At 38.3% G+C, this 27,547-nt stretch overlaps 1 protein-coding gene across 1 annotated transcript; it reads right to left on the reverse strand.

The window, feature by feature from the left end:
• Positions 1–17,445: 17,445 nt before the first annotated feature.
• LOC128594519 (H-2 class II histocompatibility antigen, E-S beta chain-like) lies at positions 17,446–25,735 on the reverse strand. Its single transcript, XM_053603395.1, has 6 exons — positions 25,532–25,735; positions 21,590–21,859; positions 19,307–19,588; positions 18,536–18,646; positions 18,044–18,067; positions 17,446–17,750 (listed from the first exon to the last, which is right to left on the reverse strand). The coding sequence occupies exons 1-6, from the start codon at positions 25,629–25,631 to the stop codon at positions 17,737–17,739; spliced, it is 801 nt and encodes a 266-aa protein (XP_053459370.1). The 5' UTR covers positions 25,632–25,735; the 3' UTR covers positions 17,446–17,736.
• Between the last annotated feature and the right edge of the window lie 1,812 nt (positions 25,736–27,547).

Below are 27,547 nucleotides of genomic sequence, written 5' to 3' on the forward strand. Positions count from 1 at the left end.
AGATAAACCTTTGGCGAACCTAATCAGGAAAAAAAGAGTAAAATCTCTAATCTCATCAACCAGAAATAACAAAGACAAAATAACAACAGACTCCTCAGAAATCCAAAAAATCCTTACTGAATATTACAAGAAACTATACTCTCAGAAATACGAAAATCTGAAGGAAATTGACCGTTATTTGGAAACACGTCACCTTCCAAGGCTTAATCAAAAACAAGTGGAAATGTTGAACAGGCCCATATCAAGTTCAGAAATATCATCAACCATACAAAATCTCCCCAAAAAGAAAAGCCCGGGACCAGATGGTTTCACGTCAGAATTCTACCAAACCTTTAAAGAGGAATTAGTACCTATACTACTCAACCTGTTCCAAAAGGTAGAAAAAGAAGGAAGACTACCCAACATGTTCTATGAAGCAAACATCACCCTGATCCCCAAACCAGGGAAAGACCCAACAAGAAAAGAAAATTATAGACCAATATCACTAATGAATATAGATGCAAAAATATTCAACAAGATTCTAACAAACAGAATCCAGCAACATATCAAACAAATCATACATCATGACCAAGTCAGTTTTATCCCAGGGTCTCAAGGCTGGTTCAATATACTTAAATCTATAAATGTAATCCAGCACATAAACGAATTAAAAAACAAAGACCATATGATTCTCTCAATCGATGCAGAAAAAGCTTTTGATAACATCCAACATCCATTCATGATTAGAACACTTAAGAAAACTGGTATAGAAGGGACATTTCTTAAACTGATAGAGGCCATCTACAGCAAACCCACAGCCAATATCATATTGAATAGAGTTAAATTGGAATCATTTCCACTTAGATCTGGAACCAGACAAGGCTGCCCATTGTCTCCATTGCTCTTTAACATTGTAATGGAAGTTTTAGCCACCGCAATTAGGGAAGAAAAGGCGATCAAGGGTATCCACGTAGGGTCAGAAGAGATCAAACTTTTGCTCTTCGCAGATTATATGATTGTATATCTGGAAAATACTAGGGACTCTACTACAAAACTCTTAGAGGTGATTAAGGAATACAGCAGTGTCTCAGGTTACAAAATCAACATTCATAAATCGGTAGACTTTATATATACCAACAATAGTCAAGTTGAAAAAACAATTAAGGACTCTATCCCATTCACAGTAGTGCCAAAGAAGATGAAATACTTGGGAGTTTATCTAACAAAGGACGTGAAAGATCTATATAAAGAGAACTATGAAACTCTAAGAAAAGAGATAGCTGAAAATGTTAACAAATGGAAAAATATACCATGCTCATGGTTGGGAAGAATCAACATTGTTAAAATGTCCATACTACCCAAAGCAATATATAATTTCAACGCAATCCCCATTAAAGCTCCACTGTCATACTTTAAAGATCTTGAAAAAATAATTCTTCGTTTTATATGGAATCAGAAAAAACCTCAAATAGCCAAGACATTACTCAAAAATAAAAACAAAGCAGGAGGAATCACACTACCAGACCTCAGACTATACTACAAATCGATAGTGATCAAAACAGCATGGTACTGGCACAAAAACAGAGAAGTAGATGTCTGGAACAGAATAGAGAACCAAGAGATGAATCCAGCTACTTACCATTATTTAATCTTTGACAAGCCAATTAAAAACATTCAGTGGGGAAAAGATTCCCTATTTAACAAATGGTGCTGGGTGAACTGGCTGGCAACCTGTAGAAGACTGAAACTGGACCCACACGTCTCACCATTAACCAAGATAGACTCTCACTGGATTAAAGATTTAAACCTAAGGCATGAAACTATAAAAATACTAGAAGAGAGTGTAGGGAAAACCCTTGAAGAAATTGGGTTGGGCAAGTTTTTTATGAGAAGGACCCCCCGGGCAATTGAAGCTGCTTCAAAAATATACTACTGGGTGCCTGGATTAAAAAACACAAGCCATCCATTTGCTGTCTGCAAGAAACACACCTGGCTTCAAAAAACAAATTAAAGCTCCGAGTCAGGGGTTGGAAGACAATTTTTCAGGCAAATGGAATTCAGAAGAAAAGAGGAGTTGCAATCTTATTTTCAGATACATGTGGATTTAAAGCAACTAAAGTCAAAAAAGACAAAGATGGTCACTTTATATTGGTCAAGGGAAAAATACAACAAGAAGATGTTTCAATTCTAAATATTTATGCACCCAATTTAAATGCTCCCAGATTCTTGAAGCAGACCTTACTCAGTCTGAGCAATATGATATCTGATAATACCATCATAACAGGGGACTTTAACACACCTCTTACAGAGCTGGACAGATCCTTTAAACAGAAATTAAACAAAGATATAAGAGATTTAAATGAGACCCTAGAACAACTATGCTTGATAGACGCATATAGAACACTCCACCCCAAAGATAAAGAATATACATTCTTCTCATCACCCCATGGAACATTCTCCAAAATTGATCATATCCTGGGACACAAAACAAATATCAACAGAATCAAAAGAATTGAAATTTTACCTTGTATCTTTTCAGACCATAAGGCACTAAAAGTGGAACTCAACTCTAACAAAAATGCTCAACCCCACCCAAAGGCATGGAAATTAAACAATCTTCTGTTGAATAACAGATGGGTGCAGGAAGAAATAAAACAGGAAATCATTAACTTCCTTGAGCATAACAACAATGAAGACACAAGCTACCAAAACCTGTGGGATACTGCAAAAGCAGTTTTGAGAGGAAAATTCATCGCTTTAGATGCCTACATTCGAAAAACAGAAAGAGAGCACATCAAAAATCTCACAAGAGATCTTATGGAATTGGAAAAAGAAGAACAATCTAAGCCTAAACTCAGTAGAAGAAAAGAAATATCCAAAATCAAATCAGAGATCAATGAAATTGAAAACAAAAGAATCATTCAGAAAATTAATGAAACAAGGAGTTGGTTTTTCGAAAAAATAAATAAAATAGATAAACCATTGGCCAGACTAACTAGAAATAGAAAAGTAAAATCTCTAGTAACCTCAATCAGAAACAATAAAGGCGAAATAACAACTGATCCCACAGAGATACGAGAGATCATCTCTGAATACTACCAGAAACTCTATGCCCAAACATTTGACAATGTGAAGGAAATGGATCAATATTTGGAATCACACCCTCTCCCTAGACTTAGCCAGGAAGAAATAGACCTCCTGAACAGACCAATTTCAAGCACTGAGATCAAAGAAACAATAAAAAAGCTTCCAACCAAAAAATGCCCTGGTCCAGATGGCTTCACTCCAGAATTCTATCAAACCTTCAAGGAAGAGCTTATTCCTGTACTGTAGAAATTATTCCAAAAAACTGAGGAAGAAGGAATCTTCCCCAACACATTCTATGAAGCAAACATCACCCTGAAAACCAGGAAAAGACCCAAACAAAAAGGAGAATTTCAGACCAATCTCACTCATGAATAAAGATGGAAAAATTCTCAACAAAATCCTAGCCAATAGATTACAGCTTATCATCAAAAAAGTCATTCATCATAATCAAGTAGGCTTCATCCCAGGGATGCAAGGCTGGTTTAACATAAGCAAGTCCATAAACGTTATCCACCATATTAACAGAGGCAAAAATAAAGATCACATGATCCTCTCAATAGGTGCAGAAAAAGCATTTGATAAAATCCAGCATCCTTTTCTAATTAGAACACTGAAGAGTATAGGCATAGGTGGCACATTTCTAAAACTGATTGAAGCTATCTATGACAAACCCACAGCCAATATTTTACTGAATGGAGTAAAACTGAAAGCTTTTCCTCTTAGAACTGGAACCAGACAAGGTTGTCCTCTGTCACCTTTACTATTCAACATAGTGCTGGAAGTTCTAGCCAATACAATTAGGCAAGACAAGGAAATAAAGGGAATCCAAATTGGAGCAGAGGAGGTCAAACTCTCCCTCTTTGCTGACGACATGATCTTATACTTAGAGAACCCCAAAGACTCAACCACAAGACTCCTAGAAGTCATCAAAAAATACAGTAATGATTCAGGATATAAAATCAATGTCCACAAGTCAGTAGCCTTTGTATACACCAATAACAGTCAAGATGAGAAGCTAATTAAGGACACAACTCCCTTCACCATAGTTTCAAAGAAAATGAAATACCTAGGAATATACCTAACGAAGGAGGTGAAGGACCTCTATAAAGAAAACTATGAACTCCTCAGAAAGGAAATAGCAGAGGATTTTAACAAATGGAAGAACATACCATGCTCATGGATGGGAAGAATCAACATTGTTAAAATGTCTATACTTCCCAAAGCAATCTACGTATTCAATGCCATTCCTATCAAAGTACCTACATCGTACTTTCAAGATTTGGAAAAAATGATTCTACGTTTTGTATGGAACTGGAAAAAACCCCGTATAGCTAAGGCAGTTCTTAGTAACAAAAATAAAGCCGGGGGCATCAGCATACCAGATTTTAGTCTGTACTACAAAGCCATAGTGTTCAAGACAGCATGGTACTGGCACAAAAACAGAGACATAGACACTTGGAATCGAATTGAACACCAAGAAATGAAACTAACATCTTACAACCACCTAATCTTCGATAAACCAAACAAGAACTTACCTTGGGGGAAAGACTCCCTATTCAATAAATGGTGTTGGGAGAATTGGATGTCTACATGTAAAAGACTGAAACTGGACCCACACCTTTCCCCACTCACAAAAATTGATTCAAGATGGATAAAGGACTTAAATTTAAGGCATGAAACAATAAAAATCCTCCAAGAAAGCATAGGAAAAACACTGGAAGATATTGGCCTGGGGGAAGACTTCATGAAGAAGACTGCCATGGCAATTGCAACAACAACAAAAATAAACAAATGGGACTTCATTAAACTGAAAAGCTTCTGTACAGCTAAGGAGACAATAACCAAAGCAAAGAGACAACCCACACAATGGGAAAGGATATTTGCATATTTTCAATCAGACAAAAGCTTGATAACCAGGATCTATAGAGAACTCAAATTAATCCACATGAAAAAAGCCAACAATCCCTTATATCAATGGGCAAGAGACATGAACAGAACTTTCTCTAAAGACGACAGACGAATGGCTATCAAACACATGAAAAAATGTTCATCATCTCTATATATTAGAGAAATGCAAATCAAAACATCCCTGAGATATCATCTAACCCCAGTTAGAATGGCCCACATCACAAAATCTCAAAACTGCAGATGCTGGCGTGGATGTGGAGAGAAGGGAACACTTTTACACTGCTGGTGGGACTGCAAACTAGTACAACCTTTCTGGAAGGAAGTATGGAGAAACCTCAAAGCACTCAACCTAGACCTCCCATTCGATCCTGCAATCCCATTACTGGGCATCTACCCAGAAGGAAAAAAATCCTTTTATCATAAGGACACTTGTACTAGACTGTTTATTGCAGCTCAATTTACAATCGCCAAAATGTGGAAACAGCCTAAATACCCACCAACCCAGGAATGGATTAACAAGCTGTGGTATATGTATACCATGGAATACTATTCAGCCATTAAAAAAAATGGAGACTTTACATCCTTCGTATTAACCTGGATGGAAGTGGAAGACATTATTCTTAGTAAAGCATCACAAGAATGGAGAAGCATGAATCCTATGTACTCAATCTTGATATGAGGACAATTAATGACAATTAAGGTTATGGGGGGGAAGCAGAAAGAGGGAGGGAGGGGGTTGGGGCCTTAGTGTGTGTCACACTTTATGGGGGCAAGACATGATTGCAAGAGGGACTTTACCTAACAATTGCAATCAGTGTAACTGGCTTATTGTACCCTCAATGAATCCCCAACAATAAAAAAAAAAAATACACTACTGGGACTTGATCAAACTAAAATGCTTCTGCACAGCCAAGAACACAGTAAGTAAAGCAAGCAAACAGCCTTCAGAATGGGAGAAGATATTTGCAGGTTATGTCTCCGACAAAGGTTTAATAACCAGAATCCACAGAGAACTCAAACGCATTAGCAAGAAAAGAACAAGGGATCCCATCGCAGGCTGGGCAAGGGATTTGAAGAGAAACTTCTCTGAAGAAGACAGGCGCACGGCCTTCAGACATATGAAAAAATGCTCATCATCTTTAATCATCAGAGAAATGCAAATCAAAACTACTTTGAGATATCATGTAACTCCAGTGAGACTAGCCTATATCACAAAATCCCAAGACCAGAGATGTTGGTGTGGATGTGGAGAAAAGGGAACACTTTTGCACTGCTTGTGGGAATGCAAATTAATACATTCCTTTTGGAAAGAGATATGGAGAACACTTAGAGATCTAAAAATAGATCTGCCATTCAATCCTGTAATCCCCCTACTGGGCATATATCCAGAAGACCAAAAATCACACCATAACAAAGATATTTGTATCAGAATATTTATTGCAGCCCTATTCATAATTGCTAAGTCATGGAAAAAGCCCAAGTGCCCATCGATCCACGAATGGATCAATAAATTGTGGTATATGTACACCATGGAATATTATGCAGCCTTAAAGAAAGATGGAGACCTTACCTCTTTCATGTTTACATGGATCGAGCTGGAACATATTCTTCTTAGTAAAGTGTCTCAAGAATGGAAGAAAAAGTACCCAATGTACTCACCCTTATTATGAAACTAATGTAGGACCTTCACATGAAAGCTATATCCCAGTTATAACCTAAGAATAGGGAGAAAGGGGAAAGGGAGGGGAGGGAGGGGGGAGGGGGAAAGGAGGGGGACTAATGGGATTACACCTGCGGTGCATCTTACAAGGGTATATGTGAATCCTAGTAAATGTGGAATGTAAAGGTCTTAGCAAAATAACTAAGAAAATGCTACAAAAGCTATGTTAACTAATGTGATGTAAATGTGTCAAACGATCTATGAACAAAGTGTATGGTGCCCCACGATCATACTAATGTACACAGCTATGGTTTAATAAAAAAAAAAAAAAAAAAGATAGTACTTTTGGTATCACGTCTAAGAACTCTTCACTAAGCCCCAGCTCCTGAAGAATCTTCTCACATATTTTCTAGTAAAAGTTTCAAATTTATCTATTCATTTACACTTATGATCTATTTGGAGTAAATTGTTCTATAATGAAGAAGAGAGAATTTACTAAGTATCTTTCTTCTTCTCCTCCTCCTACCCCTCTTTTTTTCTTTTTGGTTTGGTTCAGTCTTGTTTTTACCTATGGACAGCCACTTGCTCCAGCACCATTGCTTGAAAAGACTGTACTTCTTCCATTGAATTGCTTTGTATCTCTGTCAAAAATGACTTGATGAGAATTTCTGGATTCCCTGTACAGCTCCAGGAATCCGTGTGTCTATCTCTGCACTAGTATCAATCAGCCCTGATTACTATCGCAGTGTGAAATTCTTACTTGATTAGAGTTACTTCCCCAACTTTTTCTTTATCAAATTTGTCTATTCTAGTTTCCTTGCCTTTCCACATAAATTTTAGAATAACTGTCTACAACTATTAACAATTTTTCTGGTATCTTAGTAGAAATTGGATAAACCTGACTATCAACCTGGGGAGAACTGACATCTTTACTCTGTTCACTTTCTCGTTGATGAACACAGTAAGTCTCTCCATTTATTTAGATCTTTTATCAGCACGCAAGCCCGATACACATTCTGTTAGAGTTATGCTTGTGTGTCTTTCTTGGAGTGATTATAATTCATGTTGTACTTTTAATTTTTGTTTTTATTTTTTCATTGCTACATATAGAAATGAAATTAATTTTTTGGTTAATCTTTAATATTGTGACCTTTTTGAACTCACTTATTAGTTGGAGCTGAAGAGGAAAAGCACCCAGTCTTTCACTGTTAAGTTTGATTTATCTGAAAGATTTTTGTAGAAGTTATTTATCTAGTCAAGGAAATTCTCCTCTATTCCTACTATTTTGGGGTTTTTAATTATGAATCTATGTTGAATTTTGTCAATTTTTTTTCTGTATCGATTGTTATAATCATGTGATGTTTCTTCTTTAGCTTGTTAAAATGATGGATTATATTCATTTAAACATTAAAACAGCCTGGCATTCCTGTATATTATTCCAGAACAAATCCCATGTATCAGAGTTTATATTTTTAATTTTTTTACTTTTCAGTGAAACCCTGATATCAGACTAAATATATGTATTTTTTAATTAGGCTGATTTTTATTTGCTAATATTTTTTAAAGAGTTTTGCACCTATAGTCATAAAGGTATATTGTTTTTTCATTTTTTTTCTGCTGTACTATCATTCTCTGTTTTTGATATCAGAAAATGCTGGCCTCATAAAATAAGTTGGGGTGTGTTCCCTCTTTTTCTATTTTTGAGAAAAAATTTTGTGGACTTGTGTTAATTCTACTTAAAATGTTTTTTAGATTTCCCAGCAAACCACATGGGGCTGGAGATTTCTCCTGCAGTTTTTAAATTATAAATTCAATTCCTTTAATAATTAATGTAGCTATTCAATTTGTCTATTGCATATTGAATAGTTTGTATAAATAGATTTGAAGGAATTTGTCCATATCATCTAAGTTGTTGTTTGTTGTATAATGAAGTGTAGTGTAGTGTTGTGTAGTGTAGTGTTGATATTTAAAGCGTTTGTTTCATTCTCATTTTGGTAATTTGGTAATGCCTTTAAACTTTTCAAAGAACAACCTTTTTCTTTTATTAATTTTCTCTATTGTGTTTCATTTTCAATTCCACTGATTTCTACTCTCGTATTTATCATTTCCTTCCTTTTGTTTGCATTAGGTTATTTTGCTCTTTTTTTTCTAGATTATTTTATAGATTTCTAGAGGTAGGAACTTAATTGATTATTGATTTGTGATCTTTTCTCTTTTTCAATGTGTACATTTAGTACAGTACTATACATATTTTTTCCAAACACCGCTTTTGTCATGTCCCATAAATATATTGTATTTTCATTTTCATTTAGTTTGGATTTTTTACTTCCCATAAGAAATGCTTTTTTTTCTTTTTACCCTTTTTTTGGATGCATGGATTACTTAGAAGTATGTTATTTAGTTCCAAGTTTGGGGAGCTATGTTGGTTATCTTTTATGTTTTTGATTTCTAGTTCAATTCCATTGTGTTCATGGAACACAATCTGTATGATTTAAATTCTTCGACATTTGTTGAAGTTCCTCCTATGGCTCAGGATATGATCTACCTTAGTAAATGTCACATGGCTACTTGAAAAGAATGCTGTCATTGGGTGGAGTGGTCTGTGAGTGTCGATCACCTCATATTGGTTGATGATATTGTTGAGTTTTATTATTCTCACTGAATTTTTGTCCAGTTGTTTCATTTATTGTTCAGAGAGAGGTGCTGAAGTCTCCAAGTATAACTGTGAATTTGTCTAGTTCTCCCTTAAATTCTATCAGAGTTTGCTTTACTTATGTGCGACTCAGTTGTTTGTACGTACTCCTGTAGGGTTGCTGTGTCTCTCTGTGGATTAACACTGTAATCATTATGTGATGATTCTCTTTGTTTCTCATAGTATTTTTAAAAATTTATTTCAGTAGATTTAAGGGATACCCATGGTTCTTTGTCACATAGATGAATTGTATAGGACTGGTGTCGGGGCTTTTAGTGTATCCATCAAGGAATATCTATCACTATACTTTTGTACTGAAGTTTACTTTATCTGACATTAGAGCCTTTTGTGCTTTCTTTGATAAATAATTGCATCATTTTTTCTTTTCTTCTATTTCAACCTTCCACTGTTGTGTTTAAAGTGTATCTATGTATATAGATAATATATATATGATTCATTTTTTCCACTCTGACATGTGTCTTTTTGATGATTTAGAAGATTTTTGTGTAATGTAATTATTAGTATGTTAAGGCTTGTGTATGCCATATTGCATTTTGTTTTGTTTTCTCTGTTTTTCCTTCTCTGTTTTCTTTTTCTATTTTTCTATTGGTTACTTAAACACGTTTTGGAATTCCAATTTTTGACCCATCATGTGTTTAGTGCATCTCACTGTACAGTTTTTGTGATTTATCTAAGTATCACATTACGAATACATAACTTATCAAAGCCCACTGTTGTTGATGTTTCACCAATTTGAGTAAAATGTAGACACTTTACCTCCTTTAGTCCCTTTATCCTCCCCCATTTATAATACATTTCCTTAAATGTTTTCTCTACCTGCAGCAAAACCCACATCTGACAATGTCATAATTTTTGTGTCAACCATCACATTTATTTTAAAAATTGAAGAAGAGAAGTCTATTATATTTGGCCATATTTTTACTCATTCTATTGTGTGTTCTTTTCTTCTGATGTTCCAAGATTTCTTCCAGTATCATTTCTATACCAATTCAAGTACTTCTTTTAGCCACTGTTTTAGAGTAAGTCTGCTAGCATGGAATTCTCTTGCTTTTCCTTCCTCTAAGAATGTCATGCTAGCTACTTTATTCCATAATAATATTTTTACTAGATATATATTCCAGGTTTGTGTTTTCTTTCAGCAACTGAAAAATCTTGGGCTATTTCTTTCTGAACTTCATAATTTCTGATGAGAAATCTACTGTCATTTCATTTACTTTTCCCTCATACATGAGACATCATTTCTTTCTTTTTACTCTCAAGATAGTTTTGGTGTCAATTTATTTGGATTTATTTTCTTTGGGGTTTTCACACCTTGAATCTTTAAATTTAAGTCTTTTGCCAAATTTAAGGAATGTTTAGTCAATATTCCTTCAAACGTTCTTTCAGCATCACCCATTTCTCATTTCCTTCTGGGACTCCAATGATATGAATTTAATGCCTTTTGTTATCACACAGATTCTTCAATATGAAATAATAATAAATTTATGAAAACCATCACAAAAATAAATTTGTGTTTAATGGGTAAATTTCTCAAATGTGCAATGTACTAAGCTGACAAATAATATAAAATATGAAGAGTTCCTCATCTAATCAAGAAAGTAAATCCGTTCTGTATAACTTTCCCACAGCAAAAACCCAGATTCATCTCATTTCAGTAATTATTTTAAAATATTTAAGGAAGAAATAACAGTAATTTTATGCAAACTTCAACAAAAGAGAAGGAAAAGAGAGAACACTTGCTTACAAACACTTTTTATGAGATCAGTGTAATATTTACTTCAAAACCTGACAAGAACTGTATAACAAAAATAAGCTTATAGACTCATTACTCTAATAAACATAGATGATGCCTAATTATGTGTTTTAATTTCAGAATATTAGGCAGTGCACATGTTTTGTTTACGTACTTACTTTTTTTCCCATAATAAGTCAAGGCCTTAGGCATGGCCCCTCCCCAGACAGTGTGCACCTCACCCCATAGATGTGAATTCACCCCTCCCCGCCCTCCTCTCTACCAGCCTGCTTCTCATTGAGATTTACTTCCACATGTGCATTTACATGTTGATGAATCAGTTCCAACCTGATATTAGGTACATGTGTTTGTTTCTCCAGATTCTTAAGAAAATGTTAGCAAACTGAATTCAGTGATCATAAAAAGGATACTTCATGATCAAGTAGAATTTATTACAGGAACAAGGTTGTTCTAACATTTGAGAATGAGTTCATGCAATTCACTATATTAACTGACAAGAGAAGATAACAAGACCTACTATACAGTATGTTAGCTAGAATAGTGTAGTGTCAAGTGTGAACAAACTGGACCACAGAACAGAATACGAGAAACAGCCCTCTCCAAAATACAATGCTCTGATTTTAGTAGCACCGCAGGGAAAGAGGGGAAAATAGTCTTTTCAGTAAAAGCTTCTAGGTTGTTTGACTACCCATGAAAAAATTTACATGACACCTAATCAAATCAACAATAGATGCCAGATGGACCGAAATTACTTAGTAGAATGTAACACTGAAGCAAGCCAAGCCTTTAATTGCCCTTGATGGATAGTTTAAGAAAATTACAATTTCTTTTTCTTTTTTTTTTCCTTTTTTGAGACAGAGTCTTACTATGTCACCACCCTCAGTAGAGTATCGTGGTGTCACAGCTGACAACAACCTCAAACTCTTGGGCTTAAGCAATTCTCTTGCCACAGCCTCCCAAGTACCTGGGACTATAGGCACCCAGCACAACACCCGGCTATTTTTTTTGTTGTAGTTGTCATTGTTGTTTGGCAGGCCTGGGGCGGGTTTGAACCTGCCACCCCGATGTATGTGGCTGGAGCCCTACTACTGAGCTACAGGTGCCTAGACAAAAATTACAATTTATCAGATGTAGGGCTGTACAGATTGTTCATTCTTTCAGTTTTGAAAATTTATCTAACCCATAGATTAAAGAAGTGTTCGAATTATTTGCCATTCATCTCATGGAAAGGTAGATTATATTTCCCATCCACTTGAATTTGGTCTGGCACTATACATACTTTGATTGATAGAATGTACTAGAAATGATGACTCACAAATTCTGAGACTAAGTCTAAGGAAGTCTTGCAGCTTTTACAAAACTTCCTCTCTTCAAAAACATGTTCTTGAGATCTCCGGGTTCTTCAGATAAAAAAATCTGTCCTCATTACTGATAGGAACACCTCCACTTGGGGCATGTTAGAGACATTGGAAACATACGCAGGGAGTGTCCCAGTGAGGCAGTTGAGCCTGCAGAGGATCCCAGCCCCAACTACCATCTGACTGCAACTTCGTGAAGGATTTCCAGTGAAAGCCACCTGCTGAGTTCAATAAACTCCCAGAGCTTTGAGAAGTCATGACCTGGCTAAAATTTTAAGCCGCTAAGTTCTGGGAACATTTCTTAGACAAAAGTAGTTAATGAAAAAAACTTTTTTCTAAAATTTTCACCTAACATGTGAAATCCTATGGTAAAAAAGTTCTTTATAACATCCTCCTGGCATCTTTTTAATGTCTGTAGATCTAAAGCAATGTCATCTTTTTCATTCCAGATGTTGACCAGTCATCATTTTATAATTTTTTCTTTCTTCCTGTTTTTCTTTTCAGTCTTTCAGGTGATTTATCAAAAAAAAGGAAAGAAAAAAGAGAACTTTGGGCTCTGTTTACTCTATTTTCTTTATTATACATCTATTTTCAATTTTATTAATTTCCTTTCATCTTTGTTTCCTCTTTCTATTTTTTTAGTCAAATTTGCTTATCTTTTCCCAGATTCTTAAATTAAAAGCTTAGCTCTGATTTTTGTATATTTATCCTTTTACAGTATACACGTTAGAATCTATAAATTTCTTCTAAGGTTATTTCGTTACATATCAAAACTTTTGAAAATCCATTTTCTTATTTATTATAAATTATTTGCTAATTTCTTTGGCAAGCCATAGATTATTTAGAAATCTATGCTTCAATTTTCAAAACCTGGTGGTTTTCTCAATCGTATTGATATGTAATTTGACAACATTGTGATCAGAGAATATATGATGTATGATTTTACTCTTGTGAAAGTTATTGAAACTAGTTCAACAGCTATAGTATATGCTCTATTTTATGGGTATTCTTTCTGAAATATAATGCTTTCTATGATAGGGTGAGCACCCGAGTCCAGGGACTGTCCATTAGCTTCCTTTGCAAAGCCTGCTCGCTTACAGTCCTCATCCAGCACTCAGAGCCCAGGGAATGTCTTCTTCCCTCAGCTATGACGTCTGTGGATGGACTGGCTCCCCAGTCAGGGAGACAAACTAATCACAGGCCTTTGCTCTCTTCTGAGATTGAGGCCTAGGGCTTATAGCTTAGAATACAACATGTGAAAGTTTTTTAGTTGTTTGTGCTTTTTAAAAAATGTAATCTTGATAATTTTATTGCTAATTTAAAAATAAATGACTTTATATTGATTGTGGAAAAAAGAAATATAAATAAATATATTTTCTGGAATTACTGGATTCAACATTTATGTCAATTATAAATGCCAAGTAGGTCAGGATAATTGACAGTATTGTTTGCGACTTGATTTCCTTGCTGATGTTTATTTGCATAGAACTAAAGAGATGCTTTCGGACCTCTATCTACCTCCCAACTTCCTACAGCACCACTGTGAACTAAGCAAAAGTTCTGGAAGGAGAATTAGCTGTCAGAGAAAAGTAGAAATGCATTATGTTGGGGACTCTACAGGTTTAAATCCATCATATAGGTCCATAAGACTATTTAAAACTTTGCTGGTTTCTCCTTACCCCATCACCATCTCCCTTTCAGTGCCAGGCCCATGTCGAGATTCAGCAGATGACCCTAGGAGTGGGATAAGAGAGTCCCTGCTCACCTAAACAGAATTCGTCCATCTCTGGAATTTAGAATTTGGAAGCTTCATTTCCTCTATGACTCTTTGGAATCTTTAAAAATAAGATTCTTTCCTAATTTATCCATTTAGTTTAGTTTATTAATTTTTTTGTTTTTATAGTGTCAGTAATAATTCTTGTAATTTTCTATGTACTTACTGACATTATGATTGATGATTTTTTCCAGTCCATGCTTCATTCATTTAAAGCACAATATATTATTCCTTTGTATGACTATGCCACAATTTACCTTTCCTCTGTCCAGAAATTCAAAATATTTCTTTCCTCTTCTGTTACAGTTTTTATACATTATCTTGGGCATATATATGAGAGTTTATCTAGATGTATAATGGCTATAGTGGAAGTACTGAATTATTCAAACTGCCCAAGGGGTATACCAACATGTGCTCACATTGCCGTACACAGTACTCAAATGTCACCTGGCAGTATGTTGTCACTTCAAATATTTTATAGTTTTCTGATGTACAGAATTTTTGTAATCAAGACTGATTTATCAGTTTGCCTTTTAGAAATTTTATTATTCCAAACCCTACTGCAACAGCCAATTTTGTGTCCTTGAGCACATGTAAGATTGTTTTTTTAAGACCTGCTGATCTGCTTTCTGTGTTTATAAAGGTGCCTCTTCTAGAAGTGGATTTTTGTTGTCATCAAGCATGTAACATTTCATTTTGAATCTTAATAGATACTATCAAACCACCATCTACTCAGAGTCCTAGTAACAGCGTATGAGAAAATCTCTTCTCACAGAATCTTCTAAGTCCTTGATTAAAAAACAATTATATTTCCCAATATAGAAGGGAAAATAATTCATCTCACTGCTATTTGAATTTTCATTTTTCTGGTTATTGCTGAGTTTGAGAAAATATTTTTAATTTATTAACTATCAAGATATTCTCTTCTATAAATTGTCAGTTTATATCCTTTGCCCAATTTTCTGTTGGGTATTTGTCAATTTATTTATTGATTTGTTGAGAATTTCACATATGTTTCAAAGTTTTCCTGGGCCTCACAAATTTCTTTTAATTTTGTTATTTTCTCCATGCAAAGAAATTTATAATTTTATTCAAATACTTTTTATTTGTGTCTTCTGGATTTTCTGTCTTGCTTGGGAATGTTTGTTTTTAAAAAAGAATTATTTTATTAGGGCTGAGTACATTGGATACTTTTTCTTCCATTCTTGAGATACTTTGCTAAGTAGAATGTGTTCCAGCTCCATCCATGTAAACATAAAAGAGGTAAAATCTCCATCTTTCTTTAAGGCTGCATAATATTCCATGGTGTACATATACCACAATTTATTAATCCATTCATGGGTCGATGGGCACTTGGGCTTCCTTTTACAAGGGTACATGTTAAATCTACTAAGCGTAGAATATAAATGTCTTAAAACAATAACTAAGAAAATGAAGTTAACTAGTTTGATGAAAATATTTCAAATTGTATATAAAACCTGCACATTGTACCCCATAATTGTATTAATGTACACAGCTATGATTTAATTTAAAAAGAATTGTTTTAATAGGTTTATTAAGGCATAATTTGCATATCACAAAATTTACTCACTGAATGTTTAAAAGTCAATGATTTTATTAAATTAACATGTGCAATTCCCATCACAATCCAACTTTAGAACATTTCTATCACCTCCAAAATTTTTCTATTTACACTTTATTCCCCTTCCTACCCTAAGCCCTAGGCACCTGCTGATCTGCTTTCTGTGTTTATAAAGGTGCCTCTTCTAGACATTTCATGGAAATGAAATCATGACATGTGGTCTTTTTGTCTGTTTCCTTCACTTAGTGTAAGTTTTTGTAACATATGTATCATCGTTTTGTCACTTTTTATTTCTTTCCTTTTTATTTGTGTGAATGTGTGGGGTACAAGTGTACTTTTGTTACACACATAGATTGGGTGTGGTGGTGAAGTCAGGGCTTTTAGTGTATCCATCACCCAAACAATGTGTGCTGTACATTAAATAATTACATAATCTCTCCTCATCCTGGAGTGCAGGGGACAAGCTTTGCTCTGGGAGAACCACCTTCATAATCACAGTGTCTCCCCTGCCAGGTAAGTATATATTTTTGTTTCTTTCCATTGTTGAATAGCATTATATGTACGGATATAGCACATTTTGTTTAGCCATTCACTAATTGAAGGATATTTGGATTGTTTCCAGTTTGGACCTATTATGGCTAATGCTGTGGCCATTTGCTCTCATATCTTTGATAGATTCCAAGGAGTGAAACTCCTGGATCACATGACAAATGTATATTAATCTTTTAAAGAAATTCTCAAATTGTTGTTCAAAGTACTCTCACCAGCAATTCATTAGGGCTTAGTAAGTCTACTTGTCTTCTGACATAATTATGATCATAGTAAGAGAAAGAATCATAACTGTTTTATTAATTTCATACTTTCATGTTTCAATTTTATTCACCAGTGATCCATTTTGTTGAAAGTAATGAATTTGGAATATACCTTACCAACAATCAAAACTCTCCATTTATCTTAAGCTAAATCTCAACTGTTTGAGATTATAATTCTGGACTCTCTTCTACTGGTGTATTTAATCAACAATGGATCATACAGTCCCCAAATGTATTTACTAAGATAGGTGTATGCTGTGTTTCAGCATCCTATAGAGCTAGGTATCCATCATTATGCTTCTTTTTTTTCAATACTTTCCATGAAAGTATATTTTCCTCATAAAAATTATATATCAGAATACTGCATGAAATTCATTTTGTTTGCTTTTCTGTTTTCTTGTAATTTGATTAACGGCTGGAATTTAATTTACAGATTAGTTTTTTAAAGAGACTCAGAACTTTAAACTGAGAACACCTATCAAGAATCTATAAGCCTAGCCAGGTATCATGGCAGGTGTCTACAGTCCCAGCTACTCGGGAGGCTGAGGCAGGAGGATGGCTTGAGCCCAAGAGTTTGAGGTTGCTGTGAGCTATGACGCCGTGGCACTCTACTCAGGGCAACGGAATGAGATTCAATCTCAGAAAAAAAAAGAATTTATAAGCCTTCATGAGGAAATTTACTAAAACACTAACAACCTGATGGTCTGTAAATGAAAACCACTATTGTATTAGAACATGATTTTCCCTTTCTCTTTCCTACTTCTTGTCCTTGAAGCTGTATGAAGCGCTTCACTCAATGTTTATTTGAGAACAATTTAATGAAGTAATTCGGCACAAGGTGACTGCAGCTGCATGGGAGGCAATAGGGCTGGGTACAAAGGGGACAGGGAAGACTGGAGATAAAGTGCTAAGCCAATACTGGGACTTCCAGGCCAATGGCATGGCTGAGAAGTCATCAGGAAGGACACTGGTCTGCAGGGTCTCTGAACAGGAGCACACAAAGTCCTGAGAAAGTGCTCTCTGTGAGGAAGAACAGGAGCCAAGCAGGAAACCTTTGCATGCTGCGAAGCTGGGACAGAAGTTTCCTCCCGGAGCGTCACCATCTTCACTTCAGCTCAGGAGTCCTGCAGGAGACAGAGGAGAGTGTTTTTTCAGACTCTACAAACAGCTTCCTTTCCCCTCTTGCAGGGCTTCATGTGACAGCACCGCAGGAAGAAGACAAAAATATGAAGTCTTCCTGAGCCAGTGCTCCCTCAGAGCACAGCACTTTCATTAAGCTGAGAGCAGCTTTACTGTGAGCTGCCTGAGGAGAAATTCGGATCCAGACTGCTCCCCATTACTTGTCTCTCGTCTTATCACCTTTACTATTGTTCTAAACAAACTGAATCTGTCTCTAAATAAGATTAAAGGGCATTACCTGTTGGCTGAAGTCCAGAGTGTCCTGGGAAAGACAGGGAAAGGTACACACTTAAAAAATAGGGAATCAAATTTGTCCCCTAATACAATGTCCCAGTCCCAGATCTCCCACATGAGATTTCTCTAATAACACAACCCACACCAGGGAGGGCAGAGAAGGGAGCAGAAACTGAGAGCTTGTGACCCCTGAAGCGTCTGTCATACAGACCCTGTGTAATGTCATTAGCCTTGGTGGCTGTCCTTTCATCTGCCCCACCCTCCCCAGGATCTCCACGTGTTAACCTTTCTCACATCTCGGTAGGCCATAAGCCCTTATGCTTTGACATAGTAACCAGGATTGGCTGATTTTAGGCTTTGCAGGAAATCTGAGCTCAACTGTGGAAAGAAAGGCTTTGTACCAGGCCACTCATCCACTAGGAACCAGCCTCGGCAAACCCTTATTTCTTCCTTCAGAAAAGCCTGTGGAGGGACTCAGCTACAGCAGGTTCCTCACCTTTCTGGTTCCTGAAGTAGATGAACAGCCCCGCCCCAAGGAAGAGCAGACCCAGAACAAAGCCCCCAACTCCACTCAGCATCTTGCTCTGTGCAGATTCAGACTGTGCTCCTGAGAGAAGAAGCCAGGGTTAGTGATTTTTATCCCCAATTCAACTTCTCTAACTGAGACCCTGTGATTCAGAGCTTTGAGAATGGGGGAAGAAGTTTGCTTCGGAAGAACCAAAATAATTATTCATTCCTAGAAAATGAATTTAAAAATGCTACTCAGTAACTACAAGGTTCGGGCACTGAACTCATTCAAACATCACTGCCCTGATATAAAGCATGCTTCAACATGACTTCTAAAAGCCCGGGACTCAGTGAGGTCGAGCAGCTCATTTAGAGTGATAGCTAGTAAGAGGCAGAGCTGAGACTGGATTCCCCTTCCATGAGGAAGTCCCCACGTGCTCTTCTTCTCAGAACTCCAGGAACAACTCAGAGCAACATGCCAGCCCCAGGGCCAAGAGGGTGACCATGACCTGTGACATGGTGGGAAAGTTCAAAACAAGGACAACCTCTTTTCTGCCTGACAGACAAGACTGCTTCTCCAGGGGATAGAAGTAGTGTCTGGAAACTACCACAGCGCTCCTGTCAGTGACCTGTGCTGAAGGAGAGGAAAGCAAGGAACAAACGAAAATAAGACGTGGGAGTGGAGGAACCTGACACTCAACAGATAAGCAAAGACCCCTTCTTGGTGGGTGAAAAACTATGAGGTTAGGAAGCTTCTCACTCCATTCCACCGTGACAGGGTTCATCAGGCTCCGATGCTCCACTCGGCAGGTGTAAACCTCTCCACTCTGAGGAACTGTTTCAAGCATCACCAGGGTCTGGAAGGTCCAGTCTCCATTCTGAATCAGGCCTGTGGAGACCACACCAGCCTCCTCTTCCTGGCCATTTCGGAACCACTTGACTTCAATCTTGCCTGGGTAGAAACCATGCACAGCGCAGACCAGGAGGTTGTGGTGCTGCAGGGGCTGAGTCTTTGCAGGATACACGGTCACCGTAGGCTCAACTAGGAGAAAAGGTAGAGGGAGTAAGTGAGAAAGACATGGTGAGTCTCCCTGGTTGGCGCTTTCTGCCTCTCTGCAAACCCAGGCTTCAGTCACAGGCATGCTTCCAGCCAAGCTGCCATGTGATCTAACAATGTCATGAGCCTTGAATTTAATCTCTACAGCAGGGACCTATTAGATGTCAGAGATGTTGAGGAAAATTGTGTTTGTTTTGTTCATAGCTTGAAACTGTTATTTACTATTGACTTGAAAATCTTTGCAAAGCATGTAGCGTATTAATTAAAAGTGTGATTCTCAGAGCCAGGCTGCCTGGTTCAGACCCAGGCTCCTACTGGTTGATCCTGAGGAAGTTTCTCAATTGTTCTGTGCCTCAACTTTGTCAACGATAATGAAGGCTTAAATACTAATTTATCTCATGGGATTATTGAGGATCGATGCACCTATAATATATAAAACAAAGACTGAGTGCAGCCTTCACCTTATGTTAGCTATTTATTGTCCTTGTTTCCTATGAGAGAAAGCAGTATGGATGGACTGGGGGACAGGGGAGGGTAGATGGGGACATGGAGTATGAACCTTCAGGAGTGCTACTTCCATGTGCTCACACCTTAGGACACCACAGAAATGGTTCTACCTCCAGAAAGGAGGAATGGAAAGAAGTAATTCTTTCTTTGTGAACTAAGTCTCTAGAACAGCATGAGTCCTAAAGGAGAGAGAAAGGAGTAAGGAAAGTCATTCAGTTAAAACAAGTTGTTATATTTATATTCAGCTGATCGATCTGTCTCCATTGCTAGATAAGCATCATTATTATTAGAGCTATTATTTTTGAAGTCTTTCTGTCCTGGCATTTGAGGCCAGGATAAGGTCTGAAACTTATATTAACAAGTGTACTTAACCCCTAGGACAGTCCTTGATATAGCAGGACTTGATAAATACAATCATTTCAAAAGAAAGAAGGAGAAACCTGGAGACAACAATTTTTACAATACCACAGAATGGTAGACTTAAGATGGATTGTAAATCATTATCAAAAGTGTTACAACATATTTCATTAAATAAAAATGTTCAAATTCTATAAATGGAAAATAATTTCCAAATACATACAAAAACAGAATATGCTAAATCAAATATCAGCAACGTATTAATAATCATCTTACTGTATAGACAACCGTCTATACAGTCTGTCTCAGAGGTAACAGATAATAACAATTTTTATTGTCTGTAATATACATTAGATGTTTCTTAGAGCAATAATTACGATCAGCCAATAAATACATGCAAAATGTTGAAGAGCCTTAGAAATCAAAGAAATATAAATTAAAAATTAAAAAGAGATAAATTTTCAACTGTTAGGCAACATTGTAAAAAAATCAACAAAAGGGAATGTGAGCCACGCTGTGTCACAATTATATGAAGTAATAATATGTAACTACATAAATACTGTTAGCATTGCTACAAAATGGTAACAGTATGTTAACAAAATTTTAATTCCAAATGCTAGATCCCCAATCATTTTCAACTACAGTCTATAAAGATGTATACATCAGGAAAAAAAAAAAAAACAGGACGAATTTAGACGTGAAAGAGGCTCCAGAAAGGTCACAGTTGTCTCCTGTGAAAATTAGTCTCCCACCTTCCGTGAACCACCTGCTCACACAGACTCTGCACACCTTCCTTTCGGGGGTGTCGGGGCATGAAGGGCGTGTGCGGGACAGTCTGGACCAGATCCGCCTCCTCAGCCCCAACTCTTCTCTCCTCCCCTAAACGCCCAGCCCAGCCCCGGGCGCCTCACGTTGCCCTCCCGGTATCTCTCAGGGCCCCCTCAGTCACGGTCCCCTCCGACCTACCGCCGCCGCTACCTCCCGTCACCGCTCCAGCCGGGTCCATCAGGAACAGGCCCGAACCCCGCCGCCTCCCCGCACCCCAACCTCTCACAGCAGGCACGAGGCTGACCCCCCTCTCCCGCCTTCTCTCCCCCGGTCTCTGACACACCCCGCGCTCACCTCGCCGCGGCACCAGGAAGCGGTCTAAGATCTCGTAGTTGTGTCTGCACACAGTGTCCACCGCGGCCCGCGTCTGCTCCAGGTAGTCCTTCTGGCTGTTCCAGTACTCGGCGTCCGGCCGCCCCAGCTCCGTCACCGGCCGGAACTCCCCCACGTCGCTGTCGAAGCGCACGTTCTCCTCCCGGTTAGAGATCCATCTGACCAGGAGCCGCACCCTTTCGGTCCCGTTGTGGAAATGACACTCAAACTTAGCCTGCTCCAAGAAACGCGCTGCGGGGACACGAACGACCCGGTCACGCGGCGGCCTCCTGGGAAGACGCCGTAGGCGAAGCCCGCGGTCCCGGCGCCCGGGGCGGGGGGGGGGCGCCAGGACGGGCTCGGGGCCCCGCGGGCTCCTGTCCCCTCGGCCGGGGCCGCTCAACGGGGACGGGGGGAACCCACCGACCCGGAACGTGACCTCGAGCTGTGGGGGATCCGCCGCCCCGCCCTCCTTCCGGCTCCCAAACGCCCCCGCCCCGCTCAGCCCCGGCGCGATTTGACAATTGTCTTCTATTAATTTTATCACTAATTATCTTTTTGGACACATAAGGGTCCAAACATTGGTTATGTATAACAATACAATATCTAAACCTAACACAAAAAGAATGGGCTGATATAGAAGAGAGGGACTTTCTATACCCTCACTTCATTTCTACCTCTAACTCTGTGAACAGGGTAAGTTACTTAACGCCTTTGAATTTTAGATTCTGCAGATGTGTTTATTTTTAAGTGCAACAGATAGGATAGTTATTGGAAGTGCATACCAAAACTTATAGGCCTGGTATACAGTCACTGCAATATTCCATGCTGGTAGAGATAAAATTTATTTTGTTTATAACTCCATTTTCTTTTCTTTTCTTTTGTTTCACAGAGTCTTACTGTGTTGCCCTGGGTAGAATACTGTAGCGTCACAGCTCACAGCAACCTCAAACTCTTGGGCTTAAGTGATTATCTTGCCTCAGCCTCCCAAGTACCTGGGACTACAGGCACCCGCCACAACGGCCGGGCTATTTTTTTGGTTAAAGTTGTCATTGTTGTTTATCTGGCCTGGGCTGGGTTCAAACTCGCCACCCAGCATACACTCGGGTGTATGTGGCCAGCATTCTACCCACTGAGCTATGGGCGCCACCCGTAACTCCATTTTCATCACATAGAGTAACATCTGGTGAATTCTAAGTCACTAATATGTATTGGGTGTATGAATTAATGACCTTTTGCATATCCCATCATCACTGTATACAAGGGCCATCCAGCACTTCCTTGCTAATGCCTCAATGTCTCAAGTCCACTCACTTCTCTTCAGCTTCTTTATTATTTTCCTTTAGGACCATGTGGACCATCTGGCTTTCTGATCCCAGAGCACACTCCATTTCTGAAGCCAGCTACTCAAAAGAGCTAACTGTAATCTTGCCTTCACTTCTAATTGCTCTTCAGACAGTCCATCCAGTTTTCATCTTTTATAGTGTATTGACAGCAAATGTCAAGTCCACCAACCCCAGCGCTCACTTCTGTCTCATGTTATCACCTCACCTACTTAGTGGTACTCACCACAACTGGCCATTCACTTGCCTTGAAAAAAATCTATTTTTCTTGACTTGCACACATCATGTTCTCTTGTTTTTTCTTCAGCATCACTGGGACTCCTTCTCAGTTACTTTTTTGCAGGCCTTTGGGCCACTAGCATGGCCCTCAGACCTATTCTCTTTTCCTACATACAATCTATTTCCCTATGTAACCTATTCTATTTTTCTGGAATTTAACACAGTACATGGGAGGATGATGCCATCATAAATACCGCCATTCCTGGCCTCACCCTGAACTCCAGTCTCTTATATTCAACTGACCTCCTGATGGCTTCACATAAATATCAGAAAAATCACCTGAAACTTAAACAAAGCCTGTATTTCTAACCACCTACTTAAGGTTATTTCCTCCCACATTCTTCCCTATCTCAGTAAATAGTACCACCATCCACCTATTTATCAAGACAAAATCCATAGAAATAAGCTTGATTTTACTCCACTTACATTTAATCCATTCACAAGTTATACAAAAACTTACTCTGAATATGTCCACTTCATCTTTATCACTGTCCTTATCACTACTACACTAAATGAAGCCACAAGCCTATCTTCCCTGGAGAATTCTGCTGTGCTCCTAAAAGGTCTCACCGAGTCTGTTTGTAATCCCCAACTATCCAATCTCCATATAGTAGCTAAAATTATGTTTTTTAATTGAGTATAAATTGACTTTCCTTGTAATGTCCCAGTAGCTTCCCATGTCTGTTTAAATATAATTCAAATGTCTTCTTACGCAAGCCATCAGGGCCTACTGCAATGAGGCTCATGGCTTCCTCTCCATCATCCTTCATCTCAGGCCACTTCACCTCTTTACTACATACATGTCAACCCCTCTAGCTTTCTTTCTGTCTCTTAAACACAGCACACATCTTCCTACACTTTGGCTTTTCCCCTGTTCCATCTCCCTGGAACTCTAGTCCATTACAATTTCACGTGACTATCTTCTCATTATTCTTGTCTCAGGGAAATGTAACTTTTTTAGGGAGAACTCACTAACCACCTGAACTGAAGTTGGGTGAATCCAACACTCTCTGCCCCATCACCCTGTTGTCTTTCTTCAGAGAACTTAATGCTGTATGAAATTTTCTATTTTATTGAATGTTTATTGGGTCATTTTCTGTCTTCTCTGTTAGGTAAGTTCCATTAGAGCAAGGACCTTTTCTATCTTATTCAAATAGAATTCGCTGAGCCTAGAACAGAGCCTAACCACAACAGTTGCTCAGAAAAATATTTGTGGTCTAAATTAATAACCCAGAGTTCTGGGAATTGATCATTGTGGAGATCTTAGAAAGCAAGAAGGGCCACAAGCTCCACCAACTCCTTTATTGTGATGACACACTAAATTTCTTCCACTCCCTGTGAGAAATTCAGGCAAACTTCCTCTTTCTCCTCCTACTGGAAGGAAGAGTCACAGGTGAGGAAATGATGTTTTAGGGAAGAAAAATTTTAATTAAGTTTCATCTCTTTTGATGGATCTCATAGCACTGAGGGTCTATGCAAACTTTAGGGATTTTCAGTAATGATGATGGCATAGCTGGGGGAAAAATACAGAAAATAGGGTCTCTCCTAGACGGTCCTATGTTATGTCCCGGAGGTAGAGGTAACCAGACATGACTAGTTATAGAAAAGAGAAGGCATGATGAGTAAACCTAAATTTGTGAAATTTGGAACAAGACCCCCGTAGAACAATGAGCGCCCTTACCTTGCGTATTGACTTTCAGCCCTATGGGATGAAACCTTAAAACCTTCGCATTTTCCCTGTAACCCCACTCAAGGCATGTAGTTTGAAATTTCACATGAAATTGCTATTGGGTGACTATTTTTTGAGTTATAAAAGGGCTTCATAACATTGACATTTGGGGAAAAAAGACAAGGGATAATGGGAGAGGCCTTTGACACACATACATCCTCACACATCAGGGAGAGGCACCAATGCCACAGATCCTGTCAGGGACATAACTCAGGATCTTCTAGGAGAGACCTTCTGAATTGATTTTGACTACCCTACAATTTTCAGAGGAACCTCTCTTTTTTCTAGCATAATTTGGGGAATTTATTTTAACAGCATTGTTTTTTTAAATCCTCTCAAGACCTTGAGGAAATGTGATACAGGCTGAAGGAGATTTGAGAAGACACGGGTCTCACAGGAAAGGCAAGTAGCCAGGCTTGTTGTGGAAATAACTTGGGAGCCATATGATAAAGATAGGTGGTCCCTGAAGAAAATGTCACAATTTTTTAAGGAACATAACCTGGACACAGAGACAAAGTTAACTCCCTTTCTTCCCCAACCCGCAATAGCCCAGCATCCCATGTGGGCACTTACGTTGCGTGTCCTTGGCCAAAGCCAGGGGAGGGCTCAGCACCATCAGTACCACTGTCAGAGCTGCCATCCAGGAGCCTCCAGGGAAGCACAGTCGCACCATGAGGAGAACAGGAAAGAACAGATGCTAGAGGAGCAGGTAAGTCTCACTCAGTAGGAACTATGATCCTCCTCCAACCCAAACCCCAAATCATAGGAACCAAGGTATTCATTTCTTTGCTCCTTGATTGGGTAATCTCAGTGGGAGAGAACCAATCAGCATCAAAGGTGAATAGCGTCAGCAGTTACTGGTCAGAGATTCTGTATGAAGAGCCTCTTCTGAAACTTGGATTTTCCTTCATGAAGGGTTTGTTTTAATTTAGTACTTTAAAGGTTTAATCTAGTTGCATCTGAAACACTTTAATTGGGTCCCTATTGTGAGCCAGCTCTGTGGCTAGTCAGTGATGTGTTCACAAGTTGAGCCTTGTAAAAACAATCGTCTCCCACTTTAAGACATACAGACACACTTCAGACGTGTGTGTGTGTGTGTGTGTGTGTGTGTGTGTTTAGAAGAAAGGAGATGGAGGTAACATGACTGCAAGTCGGGAAATCTGTCATCTGGTCCTTATCACACCATTATTTAGTGTTTTATATTTGGGAAAATTACTTAAACTCACACAGTCGAAATGAAGGCACTGTGATCTTTCAGATATTTCAATACTGGAAGATGCTGTGATTCTGTGGATAGGTCAAGAAGCAGCAGCCCCTGGTAACTGATGATATGACAGAATTATGGCCACTAATTGGAGAATACAATGCGTACTTCTTACAGGTTGAGAGGTCTCTGATAAGCTAAAGGAAATTGAATGTTAGTTAATAATTTAATCTGAGTAAAGTTTTTTTTCAAGTTTGTCTCCTGAGGCTTTCACCAAGTTTGGTGACAACTCCAGAACACACACAGGTGAGGGACTTAGAGACTTAGAAGAGCCATCTATGTGAAATGCTGAGGCCTGAAGGTACCTTTGTATAGTACTTAACCAAACAATATGATAAGGCCAGCTGTGCAAATCAAAGTATGCAGGGAGTTGAGAGATTGATAAAGGACTCAAAGTCAGCCTTTGACACAAATCTGCTTTGAAATAATTAATATTTTATGTTTGTAAGTGTTCAATCCCTTAATCCTGGTTCTTATTATGTTTTCCTCATTTTATCAAGGCTGTGCCCTTCTCTCCTTTTATCTGAAGGAAAGATACAAGAAGACTTTGCTAATGAGTTAATTACATAGTGTTCACAAAAGAGAATGCTATAGAAAAAACTAGGAGTTAATTGCTTAATGTAATCGTACAATTTGAAACATGTAATCTACTTTTAAATAATTATTATATTACACAGTAGATTAATATAAATGTTGTGTCTCAGATTCAGGGTGGACTTTAAAGGACAAGTATATACATGAAGTTCTGCATTAATTCACCTTCTACCACAACGGTGATAAGCAGCCATTCTTTATGCGCCTTACTATTTCTAGTGACAGGACAGTCATCATGCTGCAAGAAATGATTGAAATTTTTGAGTGGTTTCTGAGCATTTTATTTTCTACTCGGAATTGTATTAAGGGCTTCCTATACATCATATCTTTGTTTAATTCTCACATCAGTACTGCGTCCTCTCCCTGTTAGACAGCATTTCTCAGACACCTTTGTCCAGACCTGCCCGGGAGGGACCTGCGCTCAGTTTCTGCCACTGCCCATCAGCTGCAACTATGTTGTTGAGCTTGACTTTATGGAATTGGTGTTATGAAATCGGGGGAGGGGGTTATTTTGAATGTTTTCTTTCAAACTACATGCGTCCCTCCACCCACCTTGAGAATTATGGCTCTGAAACAGTGTTCACAACCTGGCCCTCTGAGACATCCTGAGGAAATGCCCCACCATTGTCTGAAAGGTCTGGGGACCGAGTGTGAGGCCATACAGAGTTAAGCAGGGTCGGGCTTCACTGGGGCCACGGGGGCCAGAGGCACCAGCATCGAGGCTGTGGTCA

This window comes from Nycticebus coucang, chromosome 9 (assembly GCF_027406575.1).
Source record: "Nycticebus coucang isolate mNycCou1 chromosome 9, mNycCou1.pri, whole genome shotgun sequence".
Lineage (NCBI taxonomy): Eukaryota > Metazoa > Chordata > Mammalia > Primates > Lorisidae > Nycticebus > Nycticebus coucang.

Bases quoted from the DNA above. Each gene is read 5' to 3' on its own strand.
- LOC128594519 (XM_053603395.1), bottom strand. From the start codon at position 25,631: ATGGTGCGACTGTGCTTCCCTGGAGGCTCCTGGATGGCAGCTCTGACA. The intron at 21,860-25,531 runs GTAAGTGCCCAC...GTGTCCCCGCAG, and splicing joins TTTGGCCAAGGACACGCAAC to CGCGTTTCTTGGAGCAGGCT. The intron at 18,068-18,535 runs GTGAGGAACCTG...TGTCTTTCCCAG, and splicing joins CTACTTCAGGAACCAGAAAG to GACACTCTGGACTTCAGCCA.